Source organism: Lolium perenne, chromosome 4 (genome assembly GCF_019359855.2).
Source record: "Lolium perenne isolate Kyuss_39 chromosome 4, Kyuss_2.0, whole genome shotgun sequence".
NCBI classification, from domain to species: domain Eukaryota; kingdom Viridiplantae; phylum Streptophyta; class Magnoliopsida; order Poales; family Poaceae; genus Lolium; species Lolium perenne.
The window spans coordinates 361,771,465-361,794,379 of NC_067247.2; the positions used below are offsets into that span (position 1 = coordinate 361,771,465).

General features: G+C 44.0%; 2 protein-coding genes and 1 long non-coding RNA gene across 3 annotated transcripts; 2 read left to right on the forward strand and 1 right to left on the reverse strand.

The window, feature by feature from the left end:
- Positions 1-1,366: 1,366 nt before the first annotated feature.
- On the reverse strand, positions 1,367-1,963 carry LOC139830291 (F-box protein At5g49610-like). Its single transcript, XM_071818299.1, has one exon. It carries the CDS (start codon positions 1,961-1,963, stop codon positions 1,367-1,369), a length of 597 nt encoding a protein of 198 aa, XP_071674400.1.
- A 5,805-nt stretch (positions 1,964-7,768) lies between these two features.
- Positions 7,769-12,441, forward strand: LOC127296799 (uncharacterized). The gene is made up of 2 exons (XR_007848712.2): positions 7,769-8,340; positions 11,299-12,441. It is a non-coding gene; the product is annotated as an uncharacterized lncRNA (long non-coding RNA).
- Positions 12,442-20,683: 8,242 nt separating this feature from the next.
- On the forward strand, positions 20,684-21,784 carry LOC127296798 (glutathione transferase GST 23-like). Its single transcript, XM_051327019.2, has 2 exons — positions 20,684-21,100; positions 21,189-21,784. The coding sequence occupies exons 1-2, from the start codon at positions 20,780-20,782 to the stop codon at positions 21,561-21,563; spliced, it is 696 nt and encodes a 231-aa protein (XP_051182979.2). The 5' UTR covers positions 20,684-20,779; the 3' UTR covers positions 21,564-21,784.
- The last annotated feature ends 1,131 nt before the right edge of the window (positions 21,785-22,915 follow it).

Here is a 22,915-nt window from a genome sequence, read left to right on the forward strand (position 1 = left end):
GGCGGCTGAGGTGTGGCGGTCCGGGGGCGGCTGCTCGGAGCAGGGCGGGCAGATCCTCCGCCGCCGCCCGGGAGGGGGGCGGGAGAGGAGGAGGCGGCGGCTAGGTTAGGGAGGAGCATGTAATGAGAGCTTCGTCACGGCCCAATCTGTGACCCAATCTGTAACATCACGGCTCAGAATTTGTAGTTTTGTATAGTCTTTCTCTTTCTTTTTTGGTTGTTCTTCGTTTGCTTTAGTTGTCCATTCTTTTCTGGTTCTTTTTGTTTGTATCTTGGCTACGCTGTTTTTCTGCCCTCTTTCTTTGCGGTTTCCTCTAATATACAAAGACGCACACTTTAGCGTGTGTTGAAGAAGACATCACACGCCTCAGAGTCTGTTCACCATTGCCACTAGCAACCTTGGCTTCAAACATAGAAACCTGGTTGACCCCCACATCTCTTCCTTTACAAACTTGGATATATTCATGGTGTGTAAAATTGCATACACGGAGGGTACAATTGAATCCAGCAAAGATATTCTCAGCGATGTTGATTACTCTTGATGCTTTACTTATACCTCCTCGGCCCAAGAACCAAAGGCGATGAAACACATCTAGGTGCTTTACTAATGCATTCTAACCATAATTGGATTAGCTAGAACCCGCTGCCCCATAGTGACAAAACATGTATATGCACGTGATTTTGCTGGATTCAATTGTACCCTCCGTGTATGCAATTTTACACACCATGAATATATCCAAGAATTCATGGTGTGTAAAATTGCATACACGGAGGGTACAATTGCATACACGTGATTTTACTGGAACCAGGAGGTAATGTGATTTTGGATTCTCAACTTATTCCGCTAGAGGAAGGGAAATAGTTGTTTTCTCAATAATTTTAAATGCAAGACATGAACATTCATATGCTTGTCACCAAAGACGAGGAAGAAAGTCATTCATATTCATCGGCATTCAGTTTATCTAGTGAACAAAATCCATTCTCGTCATGGCACGGTTTCTTCGCTATGAATACGTCGGCCCAGCCACCAACCCTTGCCATCACACAATATATAACCGTTCCAATGTTGCAACCATGCTTTTCGTGGTTCTGGAAAATGCAAACTGAAAGTAAATGACGAAAATAGAATAGAGCAGTTCTATAACAAAGATTCACCATTGTTCAGAACTTCAACATGATGCTAAGGCAAAATAATAGGCAACAAACGATAGTAGTAGAGGTGCTCAGCTACCCTCCAGAATGTTTAGTTCTAATAGCAGCAATAAGGAGGACAGCTAAGAACAAAAGATAGGGCTCATATATAATACTAGATATTATAAAAACACAGCACACCAGTAGCGTAGAACATCCAGATCAAGCACAACATCCTACAGCCCTAGGAAAAATGGAGGTTCCTGACTTGCACCATCTTCACTCATCTCATGGAATGGTGGAAGGGGAATAACACTCTGCTGGAGGTAATGCTTGGTAATCCACAAACCGATCTCTTGGTCCTCTTCATTTTTCACATATCCCAAGAACTTACCATCAATGCCATAACGCAACACACAACTACGAGCGAACTGGATCAGCAGCTCACCCTCATTGACCACAACCATCCTAGGGAACACTGCCTGCTTTGGATCAACAGGTGGTAATGGATTCACCCCTGACAAAGTAATCCGATGCTTGAAAGACCATGTTTCAGTATCGTAGTCTTGCATAACCCAAACATCTATGGTGTCTCTGTCACTGCTGAACCTACACAAAGCAAGAGTACCATCCATCTCCAAGAACAACAAATCCTCTGGACGCAACTGGGCAGGTTGACAAATCAGCCTAAACGTTTCAGCTGTCGTGTTGAACACCATTATGTAGCTGGCATCATCACAGCCTGAGAATTTTCCAAGTTTCCAGTGCAGGCTGCCGCGGTGGTGGACTGGCGGAAAACCGTCCGAGCTGCCCAGGCCCCAGCGTAACGCCATCTCCAAGGAAGGCGACGAGGATGTTGGTCGTGGGATGCCTCCTTGTCGAATGCATCTTGTATCATCAGATCCTACCGCTACGACGAAGTAAAATGTTCTGGGTATTTCATTGTAGGATGGCACATGAGAGACAGAGACCCAAAGCACTCGGTATTCTCCGGACGGTTGGTGCCGATAGAAGCCGGCAATGTAGAGCTCAGAACCCTGGCGGCTTTGAGGCTTCCCTAGGGTAGCACACTTGCGGGTGACCGGGTTGCAGACGAAGAACTGGTCTCCGTGGGAGGAGTGAATAGCATAAAACCACCACTTTGATGGTGAAATTTACCGTATACCACCACTTTTCGTTTGCGGGACAGAAAACCACCAGATTTTGCTCAGTTTTTTGCGGAATGCGCTAAACGCGAATTAAACGCGAATTGACAGGAAATCTGACAAGTAGGGCCTACTAGTCAGCGCTGAGCTGACAACACTGCGCAGTAGCTTGCTGATGTGGACAGAGGGCCCACATATCAGACCACATTAAAAAATCTAAAATTCTAGGAAAAAAACAAAAGTGGGAGTGAGGCTGGATGTTTATTATCCTCCCGTGAACCACCCTGCAATAAAAAATAAAAAATGTCCAAAAAACATAAAATTGGGGGGGTCATCTCCTCTCGTGAACCACCACTGGCTCCGGTCATCTTCTCCGCGTCCGGCCAATCTCGCGCCGGCCGAGGCATGGCTGCTTGCCTTCCTGTCACCACCGCGCCATAGCCAACCCGTCCCGGAGCACGCTGGCCCCTACATCTCCGCCTCCTCTGCTCCATTCGCGCGCGGGTGGGTGGGCACGGGCGGGCACGGGCGAGGCTCGCGGCGGAGGGCGGTCACGGCAGGCGGCAGCCGAGCGGGCTCGGCGAGGCGCGCGTGGTCGCGGGTGGGCACGGCGGCGAGGCGAGCGGCGGCGGGCTCGGCGAGGCGCGCGACGGCGACGGATGGGCTCGGCGAGGCGCGCGTGGTCGCCGGTGGGCACGGAGGCGAGGCGCACGGGGGCGGCGGCCGGCTCGGCGAGGCGCGCGCGGCCACACGGTGGGACGGGGCGGTTGCAGAGACTTTTTTATACTGAGTATATATTGGATATTTTTTAATTGCGCTGATAGGTGGGTCCCTCTCCATCTTACAGCGGACCCCACCGGTCAGAAACTGTGTCAATTCGCGTTCAATTCGTGTTTAGCGCATTCCGCAAAAAACTGAGCAAAATCTGGTGGTTTTCTATCCCGCAAACGGAAAGTGGTGGTATACGGTAAATTTCACCATCAAAGTGGTGGTTTTATGCTATTCACTCCCGTGGGAGACAATGAGCAGGCCATCGAGGGCAGCCTGGAGTGTACCATAGCAGTAGGAGTAGGACCGGAGAATGGGGCAGAGCTGTTGCTGGCACATAGTGGCGTTACCCAAGACAAAGAGGCGGCGGTAGTCGTGCCAGTTGACGGCATCTCTGAGGATCGGGAGGATGGGCTGGCGGCGGTGGTGGTCCAGCATGAACTTGCCGGTGGAGCTGGCCCTGTGCCAGCACTTGCGCACGGCACGGCATCGGAGGAGGTCCTTGGGCGGCAAACGGACGAGGATCTCCTCGACAACAATCCACTCGGGAAGGTCGTCGAGGACGGTCGCGCTTCCGTTGCCGGACATGGTGACTGGTTGCCGCCTTGCTCCGTCAGATTCGATTCCGATCAACTACGGAGAAAAGAGGAAAACATAAGAGACATGCGGAATTGCTAACACCCCATGTCGGTACCCTGTTCCGGCGTCTTTGGAGTCTTGACGGTTGACGCACAAACACAAAAGGGTTTTAGGGCAAAAGATAGATGGAGAACAAATAATCAGAACGTGGTTGACCTCCCACAGCCGATTGGGAGGCGAATCTGTTTACCAAGTCAGCGAAGAGCGCACTCCAGCGAGCGGGTCGATGTGTTCCGGCGAGGAAGAGGATGGAAATTGAGGGGTCGGCCGGGGGAGGGATCTAGCCAGCGTCTTATGTTCGTCCACCCCTCCTCGCCTCGTCCTCTCTTCACGAAACGGGGCATGCGGCATCTTATTTCTCATATCTCAGCCGAAAACAAGGAACAAATGTACCTTCCAAATCGAGATTTTGCTTTTCCAAACACAGAATCGATGAAATTGATTACAGCTTCACATAAATAAAGAAGGGGAAATTTTGCTACAAGACACTGGGCGTTTGCTGAACCACACCCCTCCCGATTATGTCTTTTCTCGCTACCATTAAAATCAGTTTAACATTATGTGGCACATTACCACCGGGTTAAAAATGGAAAGTCTTCACTTTTTTTTTTCCTGTGATGACCATGCTATGACTTGTTTTGAAAGCAAAAGTGCAAAACTTTGCATTTTTAGCCAGTGTTCTGGCAAATATGTCACAGAATTGTAATGGTATCTAACAAAGATAGAATTAAAGATACAATTAGGCGGTGTGTTTTGTCAAACATTAGAAAATAAGTGATGTCTTCTAGCAAATTTTCCAAAAAGAAAAGAGGGTGTAATGTGCGTCCCCGGGAAAAATCCCATATCCCCGGGTTGCCAGCCGCTCGATACAAACGATAGTGACCGTATGATTCGGTCAGGTCAACGCTCCCGCATGAAAAAAACCCATTGAGAAAAAATATTCTCCACTCCTCCCGGCACTTACGCATGACCAAGCCTGGTGATGTTGAGTCCGGCTTGCAATCTCCGCGTCGGTAGCCCCACCACCCCTCACATGTAGCATCGTAGCTAGCATGTAGTAGTACCGGCGCTGGGTTCGTCGGCCTCCTTGCAGCACTGCGACACTCAGTTTGTAGCAACCGCCACCGGTGTTCGCAGCAACTATTGCCGCAAATCGCTCTGCCGCCGACGTTCGCAGCAACCGTCACTTTGATCCTTTAGCACCACCGCCACCCTTGTAGCAGCAGCCGGCGCCGACTATTGTAGCAAACACCGACGCCACACGGAGTAGACACCGACGCGCCCCTTGTAGCAGCCGTATACATTTTTAGCAGAGGACCAATGTCCATTGTAGCAGAGTCCGCCGTCCCTTGTAGAAGACGCCGCCGCATCATCGGCTCCCCCGTGCAACTCCTGCAAACGCTGCCACCCATTGTAGAAGAAGCCGACGCCACTGGCAGCATCAACTCCTATCTCTCGCAACTCCAACAAACGTCAATCGCAGCATCACTCCTGGCAACTCGCCGTCCGCAACATCAGCGGCGGCGCGGCCCGATTCCTCGGGCGTCCCTGGCAGCCTCAACCTTGCTGCCCCTAGTTGGCGTCACCCGTGTCACTGTAGGGGGCTATTAATGGTAGAGCGCCGCTGTGAGACACTAGTGGCGAGGCAAGGAACGGAGCACACAATGGATATGGAGGCCATGCTGGTTGTAGAGTTCCGTCTTGGCGAGCTCCCGCATAGTGTCTATGCGAAACCTGTGCGGATGAAGAAAAGGGATAGGAAGCATGTGGTGTTTTGCAAGTTAGATTTGCAATAGTCCGAGGTCCACCAAATTTTGGAATATGCAAACCCTCATGGACATCATGACCACGTGTGTGATTCTACATAATATCATCATCGAGTGTGAGAGGGGTTTGAACCTATCATTTTTCTTTGATAATGTTGGCACCCAAGTTCAACCTGCTAGAAATCCGGATACTGTTGCGGCATTTCTTGAAACATACCGTGAGATTGAGAATGCTGGATCAACAGAACAACTTCACCTATATCTCATTCAACACTATTGGCAGAGGCACGACAACTAGGATTTATTTGTATTTTCAATCATTTGTTATTTGTTGAATTATTGTTGTATCATTTGATTCACATTGTCTCTAAAACATTTGTTTTAATTCGAATTATCATTGTAGTGTGTGACACTAAAACATATGTTGTAATTCGGATTATTGTTGTATTGTATGAAACTAGAATATTTGTTGTAGCAATTGATTAATTGTGATTGATATGTCCAGTATTGCAAAACCCTGTATTGTGGTTTTGTTTGCGGGCTGAAAAAATGGCGCGCAACTCAGACGCGCCAAACTGATCCAATATTGTAAACATTAGTACACAATTTCATACAATGACACCAACTCTATATTCTTTGGGCAGGAAAGGACCTTGGACCTTATCCCCTCTCTCGCTACAGTGCAGACGGGCGATTTCTGAAATCTTCTAGCCGAACCACCTCGCCGGGCGGCGATTCGCCGGTTCCCTCGCTCTCCGCCGGCCGCCTCGGCGGCGGGAGGGTGGGGGAACCCCGGATCTCGTCGTGTATATAGCGTAGGTTCGGGTAGGTGCTCAGCCGGCGGCGTGGAGGAGTGGGTGGCGCAGCCGGAGTGGGATTTTGGAGCGGCGTTCGTCCCCTTCGACGGTGAGGCTCTGCGGAGCTTCGCGGTGGAGCGTCCGCTCTGTCCAGGCGCTCGGTTCTTCGGAGCTGTGGCGCGTGGCTTTCCCCTGCCGGAGTTCGAGGAGTGACGGCTCCGGTTTTGGTTACTGAAGAAGAAGGTTGGGTGGAGCTTCGCGACGTCGATGGTGGTCCAGGGCGTCAGCTCTTCGGATCTGGTTGTCCAGCGACTTCCCAGCTGCAAGGGGACTGTCTCCGATCCAAGGCTTGAAGTGGAGCAGCAGCAGCGGCGCGCCGCCGGGCCGTTCTGTCCGCCGCCGTCGTCGGGATCCTGTGAGCTTATCTGTATTTTGTTTGTTTTTCTGGATCTTTCTGTTTGGATCGAAGTCTCCATGTAATCTTCTTTTTCTAGCAAAAAAAAAAAAAAAAAAACTCTATATTCTTTAATAGAAACCAACACGTGATAACTAGAGTAGGAACAGGGTCAAGTCCACCATCAGGAAGTCGGGGCGGCGGCCTTGGGCTGTGTGCCTGCAATTGACTAGATTACTGCAATCGACAATGGCAACCGGTTGCCCCAACCACGACCGAGGTGGCAACACCAAGCCTAAGTATACAACATATTGTTCTTCTGATCATCGGCCTGACCTTATTGATTGCAGAGTAAGCATTGTTACAAGATTAACACCTTGTTATAAAAATTCTAATACCCGTAACTAATACAAAGTCCATGTACTACCTTTTCGATGTTGGATTGCTCATGGTGTTCCAGGGAGTGAATGGCAACGAGCATTGCAGGCTTCCAGCTCGTGCCACTACCTTACCTACCTGACTGCCTACGTCGACCTGGAAGGGTGGCAACTAAAAAGAAAGGATGCACGACCCTGCCAGCCTCCCATGTGCATCTACAGATAGAACAAGCCGGCTATCGAGATGCTTGATGTCAATGGTACCTTCCAAAATGTTTTTGTAGCTATAAGTCTTCTTTTAAGTATCACTTTTGTAGCTAAAATTCTTAACATGCCAAAGCCTGTTAACAGCACAAAGTCATATCAGAGGTTAGATGCTTGATATAACAATGAGCATGCTCACAAGTCTAAACTAAGTACGGCTTATTCAAAGCAAGTGGTTGCAGGGCATTGGCATTATTACCTGGTTGGAATTCACATGCTAGTATCGTGCGGCGCTTGGTTGCAATCGGCCGGCTGCCCTCACAACTCCTACCTAGTCTCTCGGTGCTGTACAGCAACCACATACAACACAGGCGCGAGATCAGGAGATGAGCGCGAGGAGACGCTTGAGCTTTCGGTGCTGTAACTGCTATCGGTACATGCTATTTGGTTACATGCATTGGACTCTATACGACGGGCGCCACCGCTTTAAATCTCCGGCGACTACGCCGGCCAAGTTCTTAACCACGTCGAGGAGGGGAATTGCCAGAGGAACCGAACCTTTGGGAAGTGGTGGGCTAGGAGGCGCCGGATACAGGGACTGGGATCCCCCCGGCAGCGGCGGAGAGGCTGGGCGGCGCCGGATCGCGACTGCCGCCGCGTTCCGCCGGCTACCGTTGCAGAGAATAGGAGGGAGGGCGTGTCTAGTTCGCAATAGTAGTGGGCTGCAATTTAGTTCCCGATAGTATAACTTGGGCTGCAATCGAGAGGGTATCTTGGGCCACCTCCACGCCTGTCGAGCGAGACCTTCTTTCTCCCGCATCTTCTCCCCACGCCGGTCGCCGGCGTGCTGCTACCTCGGCCGCCACGACCTCCCAAGAAAGTGGGCCTGCTCTCTCCTCCTCCCTTCTAGCCTCGTCGCGCCACCACGCAGCCACCGGCGCTCTTATCAGTTCGAGGTCAGACCGTCAGAGGCGACCACCGGCGGCCATCGCAGTCGCGCATCGACAGCCGGGGGTCGCGGATGGGCTCGTCTGCGTCATCCCCACGTCGAAGACGAGTGGAGCGAATACTGGAGGAAGCTTGGATCGCGGAGGAGACGCCGGCCGGCTGCTACTTACTGGTAAGCTGCATCCATCCTCGACCGTTTAGTCCCACATCGGGAATTTGGTGGGATTTCCGCCGGTTTATAAGGGTCGGCCTGAGGAAGTCTATCACCAAGTAGCACTAGGGTAGAGAGACGGTAGAGTACATACGGTAGTGGGTCTAGGGTTACAGGGCGCAGGCGAACAGGGGGAGGTATGGGCCGGGCGCAGGGGAGAGGAAGGAGGGTATGCACGGCGCGCAGGCGAACAGGGGGAAGGTATGCACCGGGCGCAGGTGGATAGGGGGAAGCTATGGCTTCCCGCACCGCCGGGCTGGTGAGGGGGGTAATAGGGGGAAGCTATGCCTCTCAGGAATGCCAATTTAAAAGGGGGGGTAAGGGGGGGTTTAAATTCAAATACCCTTAGAGAAAGTGTTAAATATTATATATGTGGTTCCTCCTCCACAGATCACATTTTTGTTTTTAGCAAATGGATGAGAAAATTGACTCTTGGATATTTATGTTTGTTTAGTGATTTTTCGGGATTAAAATAAGGTATCCTTTGAATTGTTTTAATATAGAGCCCAGGGATCTCATCAGTATATCTGTGTTGAGTGCTGATATTCTCTAGTGCTTTGAAGTTGGTTGAGTGCTGCAAACAATTTATTATTGTGCAATCAGTGTGTATATCAATTATGTTTCTCTTAATAGTACCGCCGGGCTGGTGAGGGGGGTAATAGGGGGAAGCTATGCCTCTCAGGAATGCCAATTTAAAAGGGGGGGTAAGGGGGGGTTTAAATTCAAATACCCTTAGAGAAAGTGTTAAATATTATATATGTGGTTCCTCCTCCACAGATCACATTTTTGTTTTTAGCAAATGGATGAGAAAATTGACTCTTGGATATTTATGTTTGTTTAGTGATTTTTCGGGATTAAAATAAGGTATCCTTTGAATTGTTTTAATATAGAGCCCAGGGATCTCATCAGTATATCTGTGTTGAGTGCTGATATTCTCTAGTGCTTTGAAGTTGGTTGAGTGCTGCAAACAATTTATTATTGTGCAATCAGTGTGTATATCAATTATGTTTCTCTTAATAGTACCGCCAGGTGGTGAGGGGGTAATAGGGGGAAGCTATGCCTCTCGGGAATGCCAATTTAAAAGGGGGTAAGGGGGGTTTAAATTCAAATACCCTTAGAGAAAGTGTTAAATATTATATATGTGGTTCCTCCTCCGAGATCACATTTTTGTTTTTAGCAAATGGATGAGAAAATTGTCTCTGGGATATTTCTGTTTGTTTAGTGAGTTTTCGGGATTAAAATAAGGTATCCTTTGAATTGTTTTAATATAGAGCCCAGGATCTCATCAAGATATCCGTGTTGAGTGCTTTGATATTCTCTAGTGCTTTGAAGTTGGTTGAGTGCTGCAAACAATTTATTATTGTGCAATCGGTGTGTATATCAATTATGTTTCTCTTAATAGTACCGCCGAGTGGTGAGGGGGTAATAGGGGAAGCTATGCCTCTCGGGAATGCCAATTTAAAAGGGGGGGGTAAGGGGGGGTTTAAATTCAAATACCCTTAGAGAAAGTGTTAAATATTATATATGTGGTTCCTCCTCCACAGATCACATTTTTGTTTTTAGCAAATGGATGAGAAAATTGACTCTTGGATATTTATGTTTGTTTAGTGATTTTTCGGGATTAAAATAAGGTATCCTTTGAATTGTTTTAATATAGAGCCCAGGGATCTCATCAGTATATCTGTGTTGAGTGCTGATATTCTCTAGTGCTTTGAAGTTGGTTGAGTGCTGCAAACAATTTATTATTGTGCAATCAGTGTGTATATCAATTATGTTTCTCTTAATAGTACCGCCGGGCTGGTGAGGGGGGTAATAGGGGGAAGCTATGCCTCTCAGGAATGCCAATTTAAAAGGGGGGGTAAGGGGGGGTTTAAATTCAAATACCCTTAGAGAAAGTGTTAAATATTATATATGTGGTTCCTCCTCCACAGATCACATTTTTGTTTTTAGCAAATGGATGAGAAAATTGACTCTTGGATATTTATGTTTGTTTAGTGATTTTTCGGGATTAAAATAAGGTATCCTTTGAATTGTTTTAATATAGAGCCCAGGGATCTCATCAGTATATCTGTGTTGAGTGCTGATATTCTCTAGTGCTTTGAAGTTGGTTGAGTGCTGCAAACAATTTATTATTGTGCAATCAGTGTGTATATCAATTATGTTTCTCTTAATAGTATCGCTTTGGTGTAGTGCAGAACCATTTAACAGCTTTGAGGCCAGCTTCGCGTTGCACCCCTTATTTTTTATTGTTTCATCTGTCCGATCTTGCTCGTGTGTTTGACTTGTTTGTACTTCTGTAAATAGTCTCTGACAAAGAAGAGATATTCCAATGACTGTTTAGGGTGAACACTAAATCTCATCTCTGAATATATTTGCTAGGTGTCTACAAAGGGCCATCCTAGAAATTTCTAGCTGGTTGTGGCATAGGCCTGCTAATAAATATGGCTCAGTTCAAAAGAATTATACAACCTAGGGACACTTTTTGGTCAATTATTGTGATTGTGATCATACACGTGTTTATCAAAACAACCATTTGACTGAAGATAAAATTAGAGGAAGCCCATCCTTTGGAGTTTATTAACACTGTAGAATCATATAGGTTTGACATGTATGGCACGTATACTGGTGTTGACCTTCTTCAGTATTGCAGTATTCGTTATGCCTCAGATCAGTGTGTAGTACCTTTTGGAATTCTGGTTGCCAAATGTTTGCAATACCAACCTGTTAAGAAAGGTGAATCCTTTCTCAGATATAACTTTGTATGGGCTTTCTGCACATTATACATAGCTTTTTGTTAATTTGCACCTGAAGATTGCACCTAGTATGATATCCATTCATAGTCCATGCTGAAAACTGCACATGAATATGAAGTATGAACATCGTGTTTCTCACTAGGTTTTCCTGTTTCCCTGTGTGCAGAGTCGGTAGTGAAGTGATTATGCCATCTTTTGGGGTTCAGACAGAAATACTCTTTTCGAGGTACCAGTATCCTGATGTGAAATCATCAATCATCTTTGAATTACGCTCTTACTGTCGCTCGTTCTTGCCCCCTTCCTACTTTGTATTTTCACTGTCAAATGCAACATGATTATTGGGGGAACTATTAGGTTATCTTGTTGCCTTGTGGGTGTAAGATGACCAGTTTAGATAATCAAAATGGATGACTGATTTAGCTGTCGAATGCACTCATCACCAGTTTAGACATTCAAAATGGATGACTACTTTAGTTGCCAAATGCATGGTTTTTAAGGTGGTAAAGTGATCTAAGGCGCTCGGGGACCTTTTCACCTTTTAAGCACTTAAAGCGTAAGGCGAGGTGACACCTTAACAATTCTAGTTGATGTGGTAGAATGATATGGCAGCTATTTAGTAGAAAATAATACTACCTTGAAATTGCTGGTTGTTGAGCCCACATAGCATCCTTTTACCACTTGCTCCTCTCCCCAACGCATATCTGCATAAAAATGAACAAGAGAAACAATCCTCTTGTTATACATGTAATTTGTTTACTTTTGGTGGGAACAAGAGAAATGCTAACAGCCAGTTGATTCATGTAAGTTCTTGCAATATGGAGTAAAACAAAGCGCTGTTCCTGGTAGGTAAGACCTTGCAGGTGTTGGTTTCAGATCAAGTCACTGAGCAATGATGTCTATGATTTTGTTTATGCGTTATGAAACTCATTTCTTTGCTTGAACTACTTTGTACTTTTACTCTCAGGAGGGTACTTTTACTCTCAGGAAGGTTCACGGATGAAGTGAACTAAATCATTTCTTTGGTGTTTTGCAAAAACAGTGAACATTGAGTGTTTTTTCTTCCGGAGCATATGTTTTCTGCATCTGTTCGTCCTTAGGAAATAGTAGCAAGGGTACTTAAACTTAGGTTCCAGCTATTGGTTTCTTACATTAAATTCAAACTTATTATTCTTAGCGGAAAAGTTGATTGTTATTTTGAGCTCATTGGCAAGATTCTGAAGCCATTACTGAACAAGTGTGTGACACCTGTGACCTGTTACTGGATCTTGGAGTTGCTTCTGTGTGATGAAGATGAACTCAAGCTAGTTTTCCAGGTAAAACTTACTTTCTCTGCATTAACCAACTTAATTGGTCAGATAAAATGTCAGTATAATACAATAAAGCTTAAATTGCAGACATTCCAACCTCCTGTCAAAATGTTGGTTCCTATCTGGAATGTGTAAGCCATCCTTCTGCAGTCTCTAAACACAGCTGGTTCAGGAGCGTGACTTGTTTGGCACCCTAGTGTGATTGAAACATTCAAAAACACAGCTGCTGTTGAGCTTCATGGCTAAAATCAGCTGGAGGCAGGTCACGCCAATGCAAGGGGCACTGGTAATTTGAATGAAATGCCTCAAGATTTTCTCAGCTGTGTGTACTGCCCTTCACAGCGACCGTCCATAGTTCTCAAATGAGAGGTTTTCTTCCATGTTCTAAATTGAGGGCTGTCGTTGTTCTACCGTTTGAAGATGTCAGGCACTTTCAGCAGCCCGCCGAGGTGGCCGTGTGTCTCAATGGAGTCCAGTAGGAGTTCATCGCGGAAGACCCGATACTGATAGTGCACACTTCAAACTAACTAGCCAGCCACCGGCCCGGTGGCCTGGTGCCTGTGTGTGTTCGTTTGTTGTCATATTTTTTTCCAAACGATCCAAGGATCGGCTTTTTCATTATCAGGAGATAACGAAAAACAAAACGAGTATCCCTTGCCTACCAGGCAAGTTTACACACACACCAACCCATATATACAAACGCCGTTTGAAGCTAACCAGAAACGAAACGAACTAACAGTTTTACATCCAACAAACGACACAGCCCACCAGCTTAACAACTGGCAAAGGATTACGACAAATGCCAGTCAAGATAGAGTAGCAACAAAGAACCCCAAGACACCACCGTTTTCTTCAAACTTCTCTGTCTTCCATCAGGCAACATCAGTATGTTCATCAACTTCCATACTGTCCTCTTCTTCATCAACGCACCCTGTATCTCTGATCATCAGTTTGTTGTCATATTTGTTTTCGGTGTGAGTGGTGTGTAAGTACTCCGTGTGTGTGATGAGCGACTCGGATCTATCTGAAAGTGGGTTTAGATTGGAGAGGTTTTTCGAGTATAACAGAATATCGTGCTTTATTCTTAGAAGGCGATGTGCTTGGTTTTGGGGTTGTTGTGTGACTGCCTGCTAGTGCACTAAGTGCAGTGTACTGATATCTGTCTACTGTGTTTGATGCTTAAATTGTTTCAGATCCTCAGGACCTGTTTTGTTCTTGTTAGAAATAGGATTAGCTTAAGTCTTAAGCTAACTAGGCAGTTTTATCGCAAAAAAAAAAAAAAAAGCTAACTAGGCAGTTACTTTTGTCCAACATCCGTGTCTCTTCGAAGGGACACAACCTTGTAAACCGCCTTTATTGGTGCCTGTTCGCTGGGTATATATACCCCTCAATCATCAATGAAATCAATAGTTCATCTCTTAATACTTTTACTCTAAACACGTTATCAGCACTTTTCTCTTCCGAGAGCACCCAGGCCACAGAACCGTCGGACAGAAGAAAGGAAGAATGAAGGACGGGCGGCGGCGATGGACGCGGCCATTGGCCCGCATCCTCGCAGGGCGGCGGCGCCCGTGACCAACCGCTTGTCTTTCACCAGCGTGGTTCCCTGGCGCTGCTTCTCCGGGGTACGCCACATCGGCATATGCTGTGGCGGATGCAGGCGCCATCGCCCGTGACGTCGACTCACGCCCAGCGCGTGGATCGGCCGCCCCTCCTCCTGGCGACAGAGGCGCTCGCGGCAGCGCCCTCCGGCGTGCCGCCCAGACGCAAAGCCGCCTAAGGCGGTGGGACGGCGGCCTACGGCCGGCATGCCCAGTAGCGCCCTCCGGCGCGGACACACAGCCGCTTAAGACGGTGCGACGGCGGCCTACGGCCGGCATAGGCAGCAGCGCCGGAGTGGCGCTCATCCCGACAGCAGCCCCTCCGGGCTCCGGCGATGCTCGTGCCTCAGAACCCACGCCGTCGGTGTCCTAGTTATCTAAAACAGAAACGAATCCACCCATTCGTAACACGCAGAAGATAGAGATTATGAACCTTATCTATTTGGTTTTTTCTCATCTTAGTCCTACGTATTTTTGTATTTACGCATACATTCCTGTAGCTTCTTGTTCAGCCGTGTCACGGCGTTTTGGCTATTCAAACCTTGCCGTTAATCTCTCCTTACTTGCTGAATTTTATATCTAGGCCATAAGTTCTCAAGACTTATTGTTTCAGCACTTTAACCTACCAGTATCATTATTTAGTATATTGTAAGCCGTTGGCTTTAGAGAAAATATACATGCTGAAACTCTCATGTCATCCTAGATTGCATAAAGAATAGTTATGTACTGCCATTTTACAACATGTAAAATCACCATATCAGGACTATGGATCTTCTCGTAAGTATGCATAGGATAGTTACATCCGATGCATCATTCCTCTTGAATTTCTGCCTTGTTATATGTGCTTCTTGCAATTTTTTTGTAACATGCAATTTTGTAACAACAAAGCTTAATTTGCGATTGAAATATTATCTTTCTTGCAAAATTCTCATTACAAATATGAGATAAAATTGTCAAAAAAAAAAAATGTGACTACCGTATATTTTATTTGCAAACGACAAGTTGATGGCATCTGCTACATAAATTGCAGATTATCTATTACTACAATATGTACATATTTGTTATTTTAACAATAAACTTAATTTCAAAGTGATCTTTCGAATGTATCAATGTCAAATTTAACACAAAGTATATTAGGATAAGGCATCGATTGATATATGCCAGTCTATGTTTCCTAATACTGAGAGACGCACTCCATGAATACGGAGTTATCTACTATGTGTTAACTTATAATTTGAGATCTACATGCATATGGTATATAAGCATCAGCTTAATATTCAAATTATTACTCTAGAGCATATTTGTTGTTTACCAAAATAAATTTTACTATCATAGTAAAAATAAAATTGATGCATTATTATTGCATGCTTCTATTACATTGGTAAGATGTGGAATGTTAAATCATTGGACAGGGATGCAATGTCTATCAAGACAATCCATGATAAATATAAATTTCTCACAAAACTACTATAGCTTGTACATTATATGGTGATAATTATATTCACCATAAATAACCAATGTCAAAATACATATCTATGTTTTGGAAATGAATTTAACATCTCCCATCACTTTGGGTAAGAAGTTCAAAGCATAGATAGATGTATCATTTAATATCTAAGTATTGAATGTCTACTCCATGGTCATTAAGGAATTAACTCGACCATTAATATGTTCAATTAAAGCATTTTCATAAACTTATTTACTATCATAGTAAATGAGTTGCATGATTATCTCATGCGGGGCTAGAATCTCCATCAAAGGAATCCACTAAACTCAATTAGATGAGAGAAATTGGATAAATATATATTCCTCTTTAAATCTCCACCAACAAGATATTTGTTGTATAAACACAATGTCAATAGGTTCTCATTCACTTTTGAGGATTTCTACTCCATTGTAGTTATTCAGTTCAGTTGTCTATAAAATCAGCTCCAAGTTTATATTTTGTGATTAGGTAGTTTCAAATATAAGCCTGATTCAAATACCTCAATGAACTCTACATCCTACTTTGATGGTAATGTAAAAACATTATCGTCTTTATTTCAGGCTATATGATGTCTTCTTATATAGAATCATTAGATACACCCTACGGGTGATATATAGCACTACCTGAAACTGAACTATTACTCATAATACTAAGAATCTCAATGATATTGAAAAGAACTACAAGAAATGAATGTAAACTGAAGGTAAAATGACAAACAGAAACATAGTGGATCTATCAAAGGGATAAGATAACTCTCAAGTTTATCAAAGATGTTATTTTATGAATCATTACACATATGAAATCCCAATTCCCAAGCTTTTTTTGGTAGGGTTATTCCACAATTTGATCATCTACGAGTTAAGCGGGGTAATTTTGAAGCTCACTTCAAGAAACACCGTACTATAATCTTGTTAGGGATTGTACTTATAATCTTCATCATGAAGAAAACATAAGCCTAGTTCGATTGGAGATACACTCCTTTGCAATAATAGTTTTCTTGTGGAATGAAATTCCCAAGACATTTTGGAGACCTTGTTTAGTCTCATACATAAGCCCATATTTATGCTACCATATGTGGTATGTTGTCCATTAATATCATGTTTCTCATACATGACATTTCAATGTATGAACTAAATTCATACTAAACTTTGTTGTGTAGAAACTAATATTTTGGATCTTCATGAATTTAAGATTTGTCATAATCGCCTTGGTCACCCATTATAGGGGTAATGTGGAAAAACAAATTAGTGAAAATTTCATTGTTCACAACTTAAAAGTTGCAAAATTCTCAAATCATCAAATTTTATAAGCACCTAATGTGTCATGAGAACTTTTTTTATAAGTCTCTCACACTCCGCTCAAATTTCTTGAACTTATTCAAGAAGATACATGTGGACTATTCACAACTATCTGGGTCATATAATTATTTCATGGTATTCATAGACACTTTAATGGATGGTCTTATGTGGGTCTCTAATCTCCACAAACCCATGATTTTACTAAATTAATTGCTCAAATTATCAAATTAAGAGCAAAATACCAATAACATATTGGTTAAACCAATACAATTATTATTTTCACAAGCATTTGTGATTTTACTAAGTACTTCTGGTACATACCCAGAATGGTGTATCTAAATTCTTTATCAAAAGAATCAAACTAACTAAATGACCACTTTGACAAATTTTTAACATGCCAACATATTGTTGGACACATGCGGTCTTACACGCCGTAGATCTGATCCAGATCACAACAACTGCTTATCATACTGCTTCCCCTAGCAGTAAGTACGTGGAAATCAAACAAGTATTTCCCATCTGCGATAATACGGTTATATACCGTTATCACCACCCCAACGTACATCATGGGCACTCACATCAATTTGGGATCTATGTGATAAATAACTAAGGTATAATCGTTTATCCGTCAAATACCTTAAGACCCTAACAAGGGAGTTATTGATAGCTCGTACGCTGATTGCATTTGCAATAACGACATTTTTCGGCATTAGGGGGAGATTAGTACCACAAAGAATGCCGATAAATAAATAATAAATGTCATAGACTTTCAGTCCTTATATTCACGTACTTGAAAATCTGAACGATAAGTTCAGTCATAAATTTGCAACACATTGCAAATCTGCCACATACATTTACTCGTGACAAATATGTCACAAAATCGTATTATGCATGCAACAATGTGCCAAAAGAGTGAAGGTACCTAATATAACCACTTTCCTCCGAAATGAGAGCAAAAGGGGGAGAAAATTGGCCACATGAGATATAAATTCTCACATGCTTCCGCGGAACAGAGGAAATTATATCCTCAACAAGTAAATGTAGTTCAACCTCAAGTTGAATAACACATAGTGGATGCTCATCATCCAAACCCAACAAAAATGTGCACATAATTTTAAGTGTTGGGACATCGAAACACCTTGACTCCATTGTTATGGGAAATCATGAGGAGTTCAAATATTTTAATCACATTTGCACAAATCTTGTCAATTCAACAGAATCATACAACATAGACTACATTTTGTCGACAAATATTTATTCTTAAATTGCTAAAACCTTTAGGGCCCTGAACCAAAGTCCATGGCAGAGTGCCTAATGCACTCATATATTGGTTCAACTAGAAGGATGCAATTGAATAAGAATAGCACTCACTCAACAAGGGAGGTATTTACCATCGTAATACCTATTCCTCATAAGCACCTTCCCTCTGGAAGAGAAATGAATTTTTGTTAACAAAAAAAAAAAATGAGGTGGTGATAAAGTAAGGCTTGTAGCGCAAGGGTTCACGCAGAGACCCGACATCAATTATATATGATGTAACATACCCTATTGGTATAAGTGGAATTATGTTTCGATACTAATATTATTGGCAATTATAAATAAACTATCTATTAGTTGATGGATGTAGTGATTACATAATCATATGGGTCACTCAATTTGGATATCTATATTGAAGTCCTTAAGGCTTATAAATCCAAATCCAAAATAAATAGCAACATATGTGTAATAATACAAAAGTCACTCTATGACTTAAAATAGTCAAACACAAATTGTGTGGTACAATTGACTATAAGAGCACCTTCTTATAAAGGATTACTCGTACAATAATGATTGCTTATATGCAGTCATAAATAAAATCCCTAATTGGATTCTACATGACCTTTGTATATATCGATACTTTTATCATCAAAGTCTATAATATACATGAAAGATCCTTACAATCTTATCAAGACGGAGATTTGAATTGAACCAAGTATTAATCAAGTTTATAACTTGAGTATATTCCTTCGGAATACATATCTATCAGTCTTTACATGTCCATAAAATTTTGGAGAAATTAAATATGGATAAATAAAATCAAAGATACATATGGTCACAATATCCCTAACATAGATACAAATTCATTCATACATTGTAGTAGTGATGAAGTGATACTGGACCTCTTGTTCCATATCTCAATACAAACTACATCACGAATGCGAATGTTTTGTTGTCAACTTCTTTTAAGTGCAAACCCCAACTAAAAAGTTGGTGTAAGTAATATCCTCTGATATATTTAAGGCACAAATGTTCTTGATTAATTCTCTGAGGAATATCAAGATTTGACCATCATGTAATCTACGTTGGCTATAATTACCCGATCCCGAAAATGCCATATCATAGACTGAATTCAATGAAAGAGCCTTCTAAAATAAGTCTACAAAATAGACTCTAATGGCTTCATATAATGATTGACCACGTTCAAGATAATGTGGTTAAGATTCAACAGAATCACCTACCATTATCTATCTAGATAATACCACTTGTATTGCTTAAATGCATACGGGTTATATATAGAGCAATATTGCAAAGAAATTTTCTCATCAAATAATATTTTCCTAAGTAGGGATAAAAAATTTGTGAATATATCTCATGAAAATCTAACAGATTTCTTCACAGTGTCTTTATCGACTTCACGTGGAGTTGGTATTTGACAACTTTAATATTTGCACATTCCAGGGGGAGTAAACTCCCAACTTATAACCCATTGATGATCATCAGATCATATATATTGTACTCTTTTTCCCTTAATGAGTTTTTCCTAATGGTTTCTCATAAAAGGTTTTTAATGAGACGATATAAATACAAGTGTTTAGATATGCCACATCGCTTTCTCCTTACATTTTTCCCATTGGGTTTTAAAGGAGTTTTCGGTGGCACATCATATTGCACTTTTTGCAATATTTATATGTCGTACCTCCTATTTTCCCCACTGGGGTTTTTAAAGGAAGTATATAAGGCATATTTATTGTTCTCCAAACTCATTCGTGAGGTTTTTCCCTTCTCTAAGGTTTTCTCATATGAGTTCTCATGGAGACAACAATCTTTACATGTTGTACTATTTTCTCCTTATTTTTCCCAAAGGGTTTAAAGGAGTTTTAAAACATATCAAATACAACTTGATCTCCTCATATTTTTCCCACAGGGTTTTTGGGGGAGACATTTTAAAGATGATGACTTTCAAGATGATGAATATTTACAAAGAGCACCATTGTTTACAAGGACATCCTCATATATAAGTAAGAAGACTATGCGAGAAGATCTTGAAGATTACACATGAGATTTTCAAGAAATAGCGTTGTCCAAGGGGGAGTGTTAGAAATAGGATTAGCTTAAGTCTTAAGCTAACTAGGCAGTTACTTTTGTCCAACAGCCGTGTCTCTTCGAAGGGACACAACCTTGTAAACCGCCTTTATTGGTGCCTGTTCGCTGGGTATATATACCCCTCAATCATCAATGAAATCAATAGTTCATCTCTTAATACTTTTACTCTAAACAGTTCTGTCGCCAGTTATGCCAGAAACTTTAAGTTGGCCCCACCAAGCAAGAGATGGCGTGCTTAATTTGGGTACTTGAAAGTTAAAACTGAGCCAGTGGCCAACTGTCACCTCGGTTCATTCAGACATGGTTGTGAACGTGGCGAAGGCTACTATACGTCTGTACCTCCCCTCTCATCTTCCAAAGCCGATCCATTGTACTCTTCGTAAGATCCTGGTTGGAGATACCTAGATATAGGATCTTGACCTGTTGCCTGATGAACCAGCAATTGTTGAAGAAAAAACAAAGAGCAAGCCACAGAAACGTCGCCAAAACTCTGACGCGGAGCTGTACGGTGATTTCGTGGCGCGAACTATATATTCAGTCCAGCTCAGGCTCAGGCCGGAGCAAAGCTAGCTTGGAGAAATCGATCGGAAAGATGTCCGACGCGGTAGAGCTCATCGGCACCTTCACCTGCCCGATCGTCCACCGCGTGGAGGTGGCCCTGCGGCTCAAGGGCATTCCCTACGAGTTCATCGAGGAAGACCTCGGCAACAAGAGCGAGCTGCTGCTGAAGCACAACCCCATCCACAAGAAGGTGCCCGTGCTCCTCCACGGCGACCGGCGGCCGGCCCTCTGCGAGTCGTTCGTCATCCTCGAGTACCTCGACGAGGCGTTCCCTCAGGGGCTCGCTCTCATGCCAACCGACCCGCTCGACAGGGCCATGGCCCGCTTCTGGGCACGCTTCATCGACGAGAAGGTGACATTATCGAGCTGTATATGTTACTGATCCAGTGATGAATGAGTCCACCGTAGGTTGATCACACTCGGCTTGCTTATTATCGCAGTGCTGGGGTCCTGCGTGGGTGGCGCTGTGGGCGGCGGAGGGTGAGGGAAAGGAGGCGGCGGCGAGGGAGGCGAAGGCGAACCTGGCGCTCCTGGAGGGACAGCTCGGGGGGAAGAGGTTCTTCGGCGGCGACCGCGTCGGCTTCCTCGACTTGGTCGCCAGCGGGTTCGCGCACTGGCTGGGAGTGTACGAGGAGATGGGCGGGACGCGGCTGCTCGCCGAAGACGGGCACCCGGCGCTGTTGCGGTGGGCGACGGAGTACGCGGCGGATGCGACCGTGAGGCAGTGCCTGCCGGATAGGGAGGCTCTGCTTGCAGCGATGGCGACGAGCAAGGAGAGGTTCGTGTCCGCGGCCACGGCCATGGCGCGGAAATGAACGTGGCGTGCGTCTGTGTGCACGCACACGACCGTTGCTGCGCTGGTGATCCGTTGCTTCGTGCTTTGGAGACCCGATCATCATGCAAATAAATGATCATTTCGCTGTTGAATCAAGTAAGGCTGACTTGGGTTTCGGCGGGAGAAGAGACTGCGGTGGGAAAAAGAAGGTGCTACAAACTGGTTCCCCCTCTTGGGCTTATAGAATTTTGAATATTTTCTGGGTTGAGTTGTGAAATATTTGTAATGCCTCTGAAATTGATATGTCCTCTAAATAAAGAGATGATACCTTATGTATACTAATTTTGGAGGGATGGGCATTCCAAACCTTCAAGACCTGAATATTTGCTTGATAGGATCTTGGATTAAGAGGTATATCCAGAGTGAAGGAGCACTGTGGAAGAAAGTTTTAGATGCTAAGTATAATACTAAAAATCCAAACATCCTGTCCTGTCATGACCTTCAACCTTCAACTTTTTGGAAAGGTGTGATGTGGGCTTCTAGGGCAGTGAAATTTGGATATAAATGGCATGTTGGAAATGGTAAATCCATAAAATTCTGGGAGGACATGATGAGGACATCCCATCTATTGATACAACCGCTGTACCTACAGCCACACAAATTCAAGGACCAATCACTCGAGCTCGTGCCAAACAACTTAACTATCAGGTACTTTCGTTTCTTGAAACTATTCCTCACATACATGAGAATATGATGCTGCCTAAATCAGATGTGTTTGTTACTCTTAGGAATGATGGACCTAGCATGGATGAGAGGGACAAGCATTGGAGCATGATCACACATGGAGGAGATGGCAGCAAACATATGAGGATTGAAGAAGACGCTGCGAGTGGAGATTTCAGAACTTTGAAGCCACCATAATTGGAGATGGAGACATGGACGAAATATAGAGTTCTCCACTTCATAATTTCGTCCACATGAGTCCATGGTGCTGCGACACCATTAGTTTTGGGCCAGGCCCATGTAATTTTCGCAGGATTTAAGTCAGCCACTTTTTAGAGTCCATATTGAAGGGGGAAAGGCATTCTAGGGTTTGGTTCGGCCACCATATGCATGGCTGGCCGAAACCCCACCTTTTCCTCCTTTAAATACCCCCATAGCCGTCACGTTTAGACTCGGATTTTGATTAGATTAAAAGTTAGCCATTGCTGCAACTCTCGTGTACTTCTTTTGAGGCCAACGCCCAGAACAAGACCGACTATTCGGAATCCCACCTTTTCAATAAAGCTTTCATCCATATCCGCAATATTCTGATTGCATTATTAGTTCTTACTTGTTCTCGATTTCAGGTAGGAATTAAGACCCTCGCTGGTCAGGCTGATCGTGCATCCG

Bases quoted from the DNA above. Each gene is read 5' to 3' on its own strand.
- LOC139830291 (XM_071818299.1), bottom strand. From the start codon at position 1,963: ATGGCGTTACGCTGGGGCCTGGGCAGCTCGGACGGTTTTCCGCCAGTC.
- LOC127296798 (XM_051327019.2), top strand. From the start codon at position 20,780: ATGTCCGACGCGGTAGAGCTCATCGGCACCTTCACCTGCCCGATCGTC. The intron at 21,101-21,188 runs GTGACATTATCG...TTATTATCGCAG, and splicing joins CACGCTTCATCGACGAGAAG to TGCTGGGGTCCTGCGTGGGT.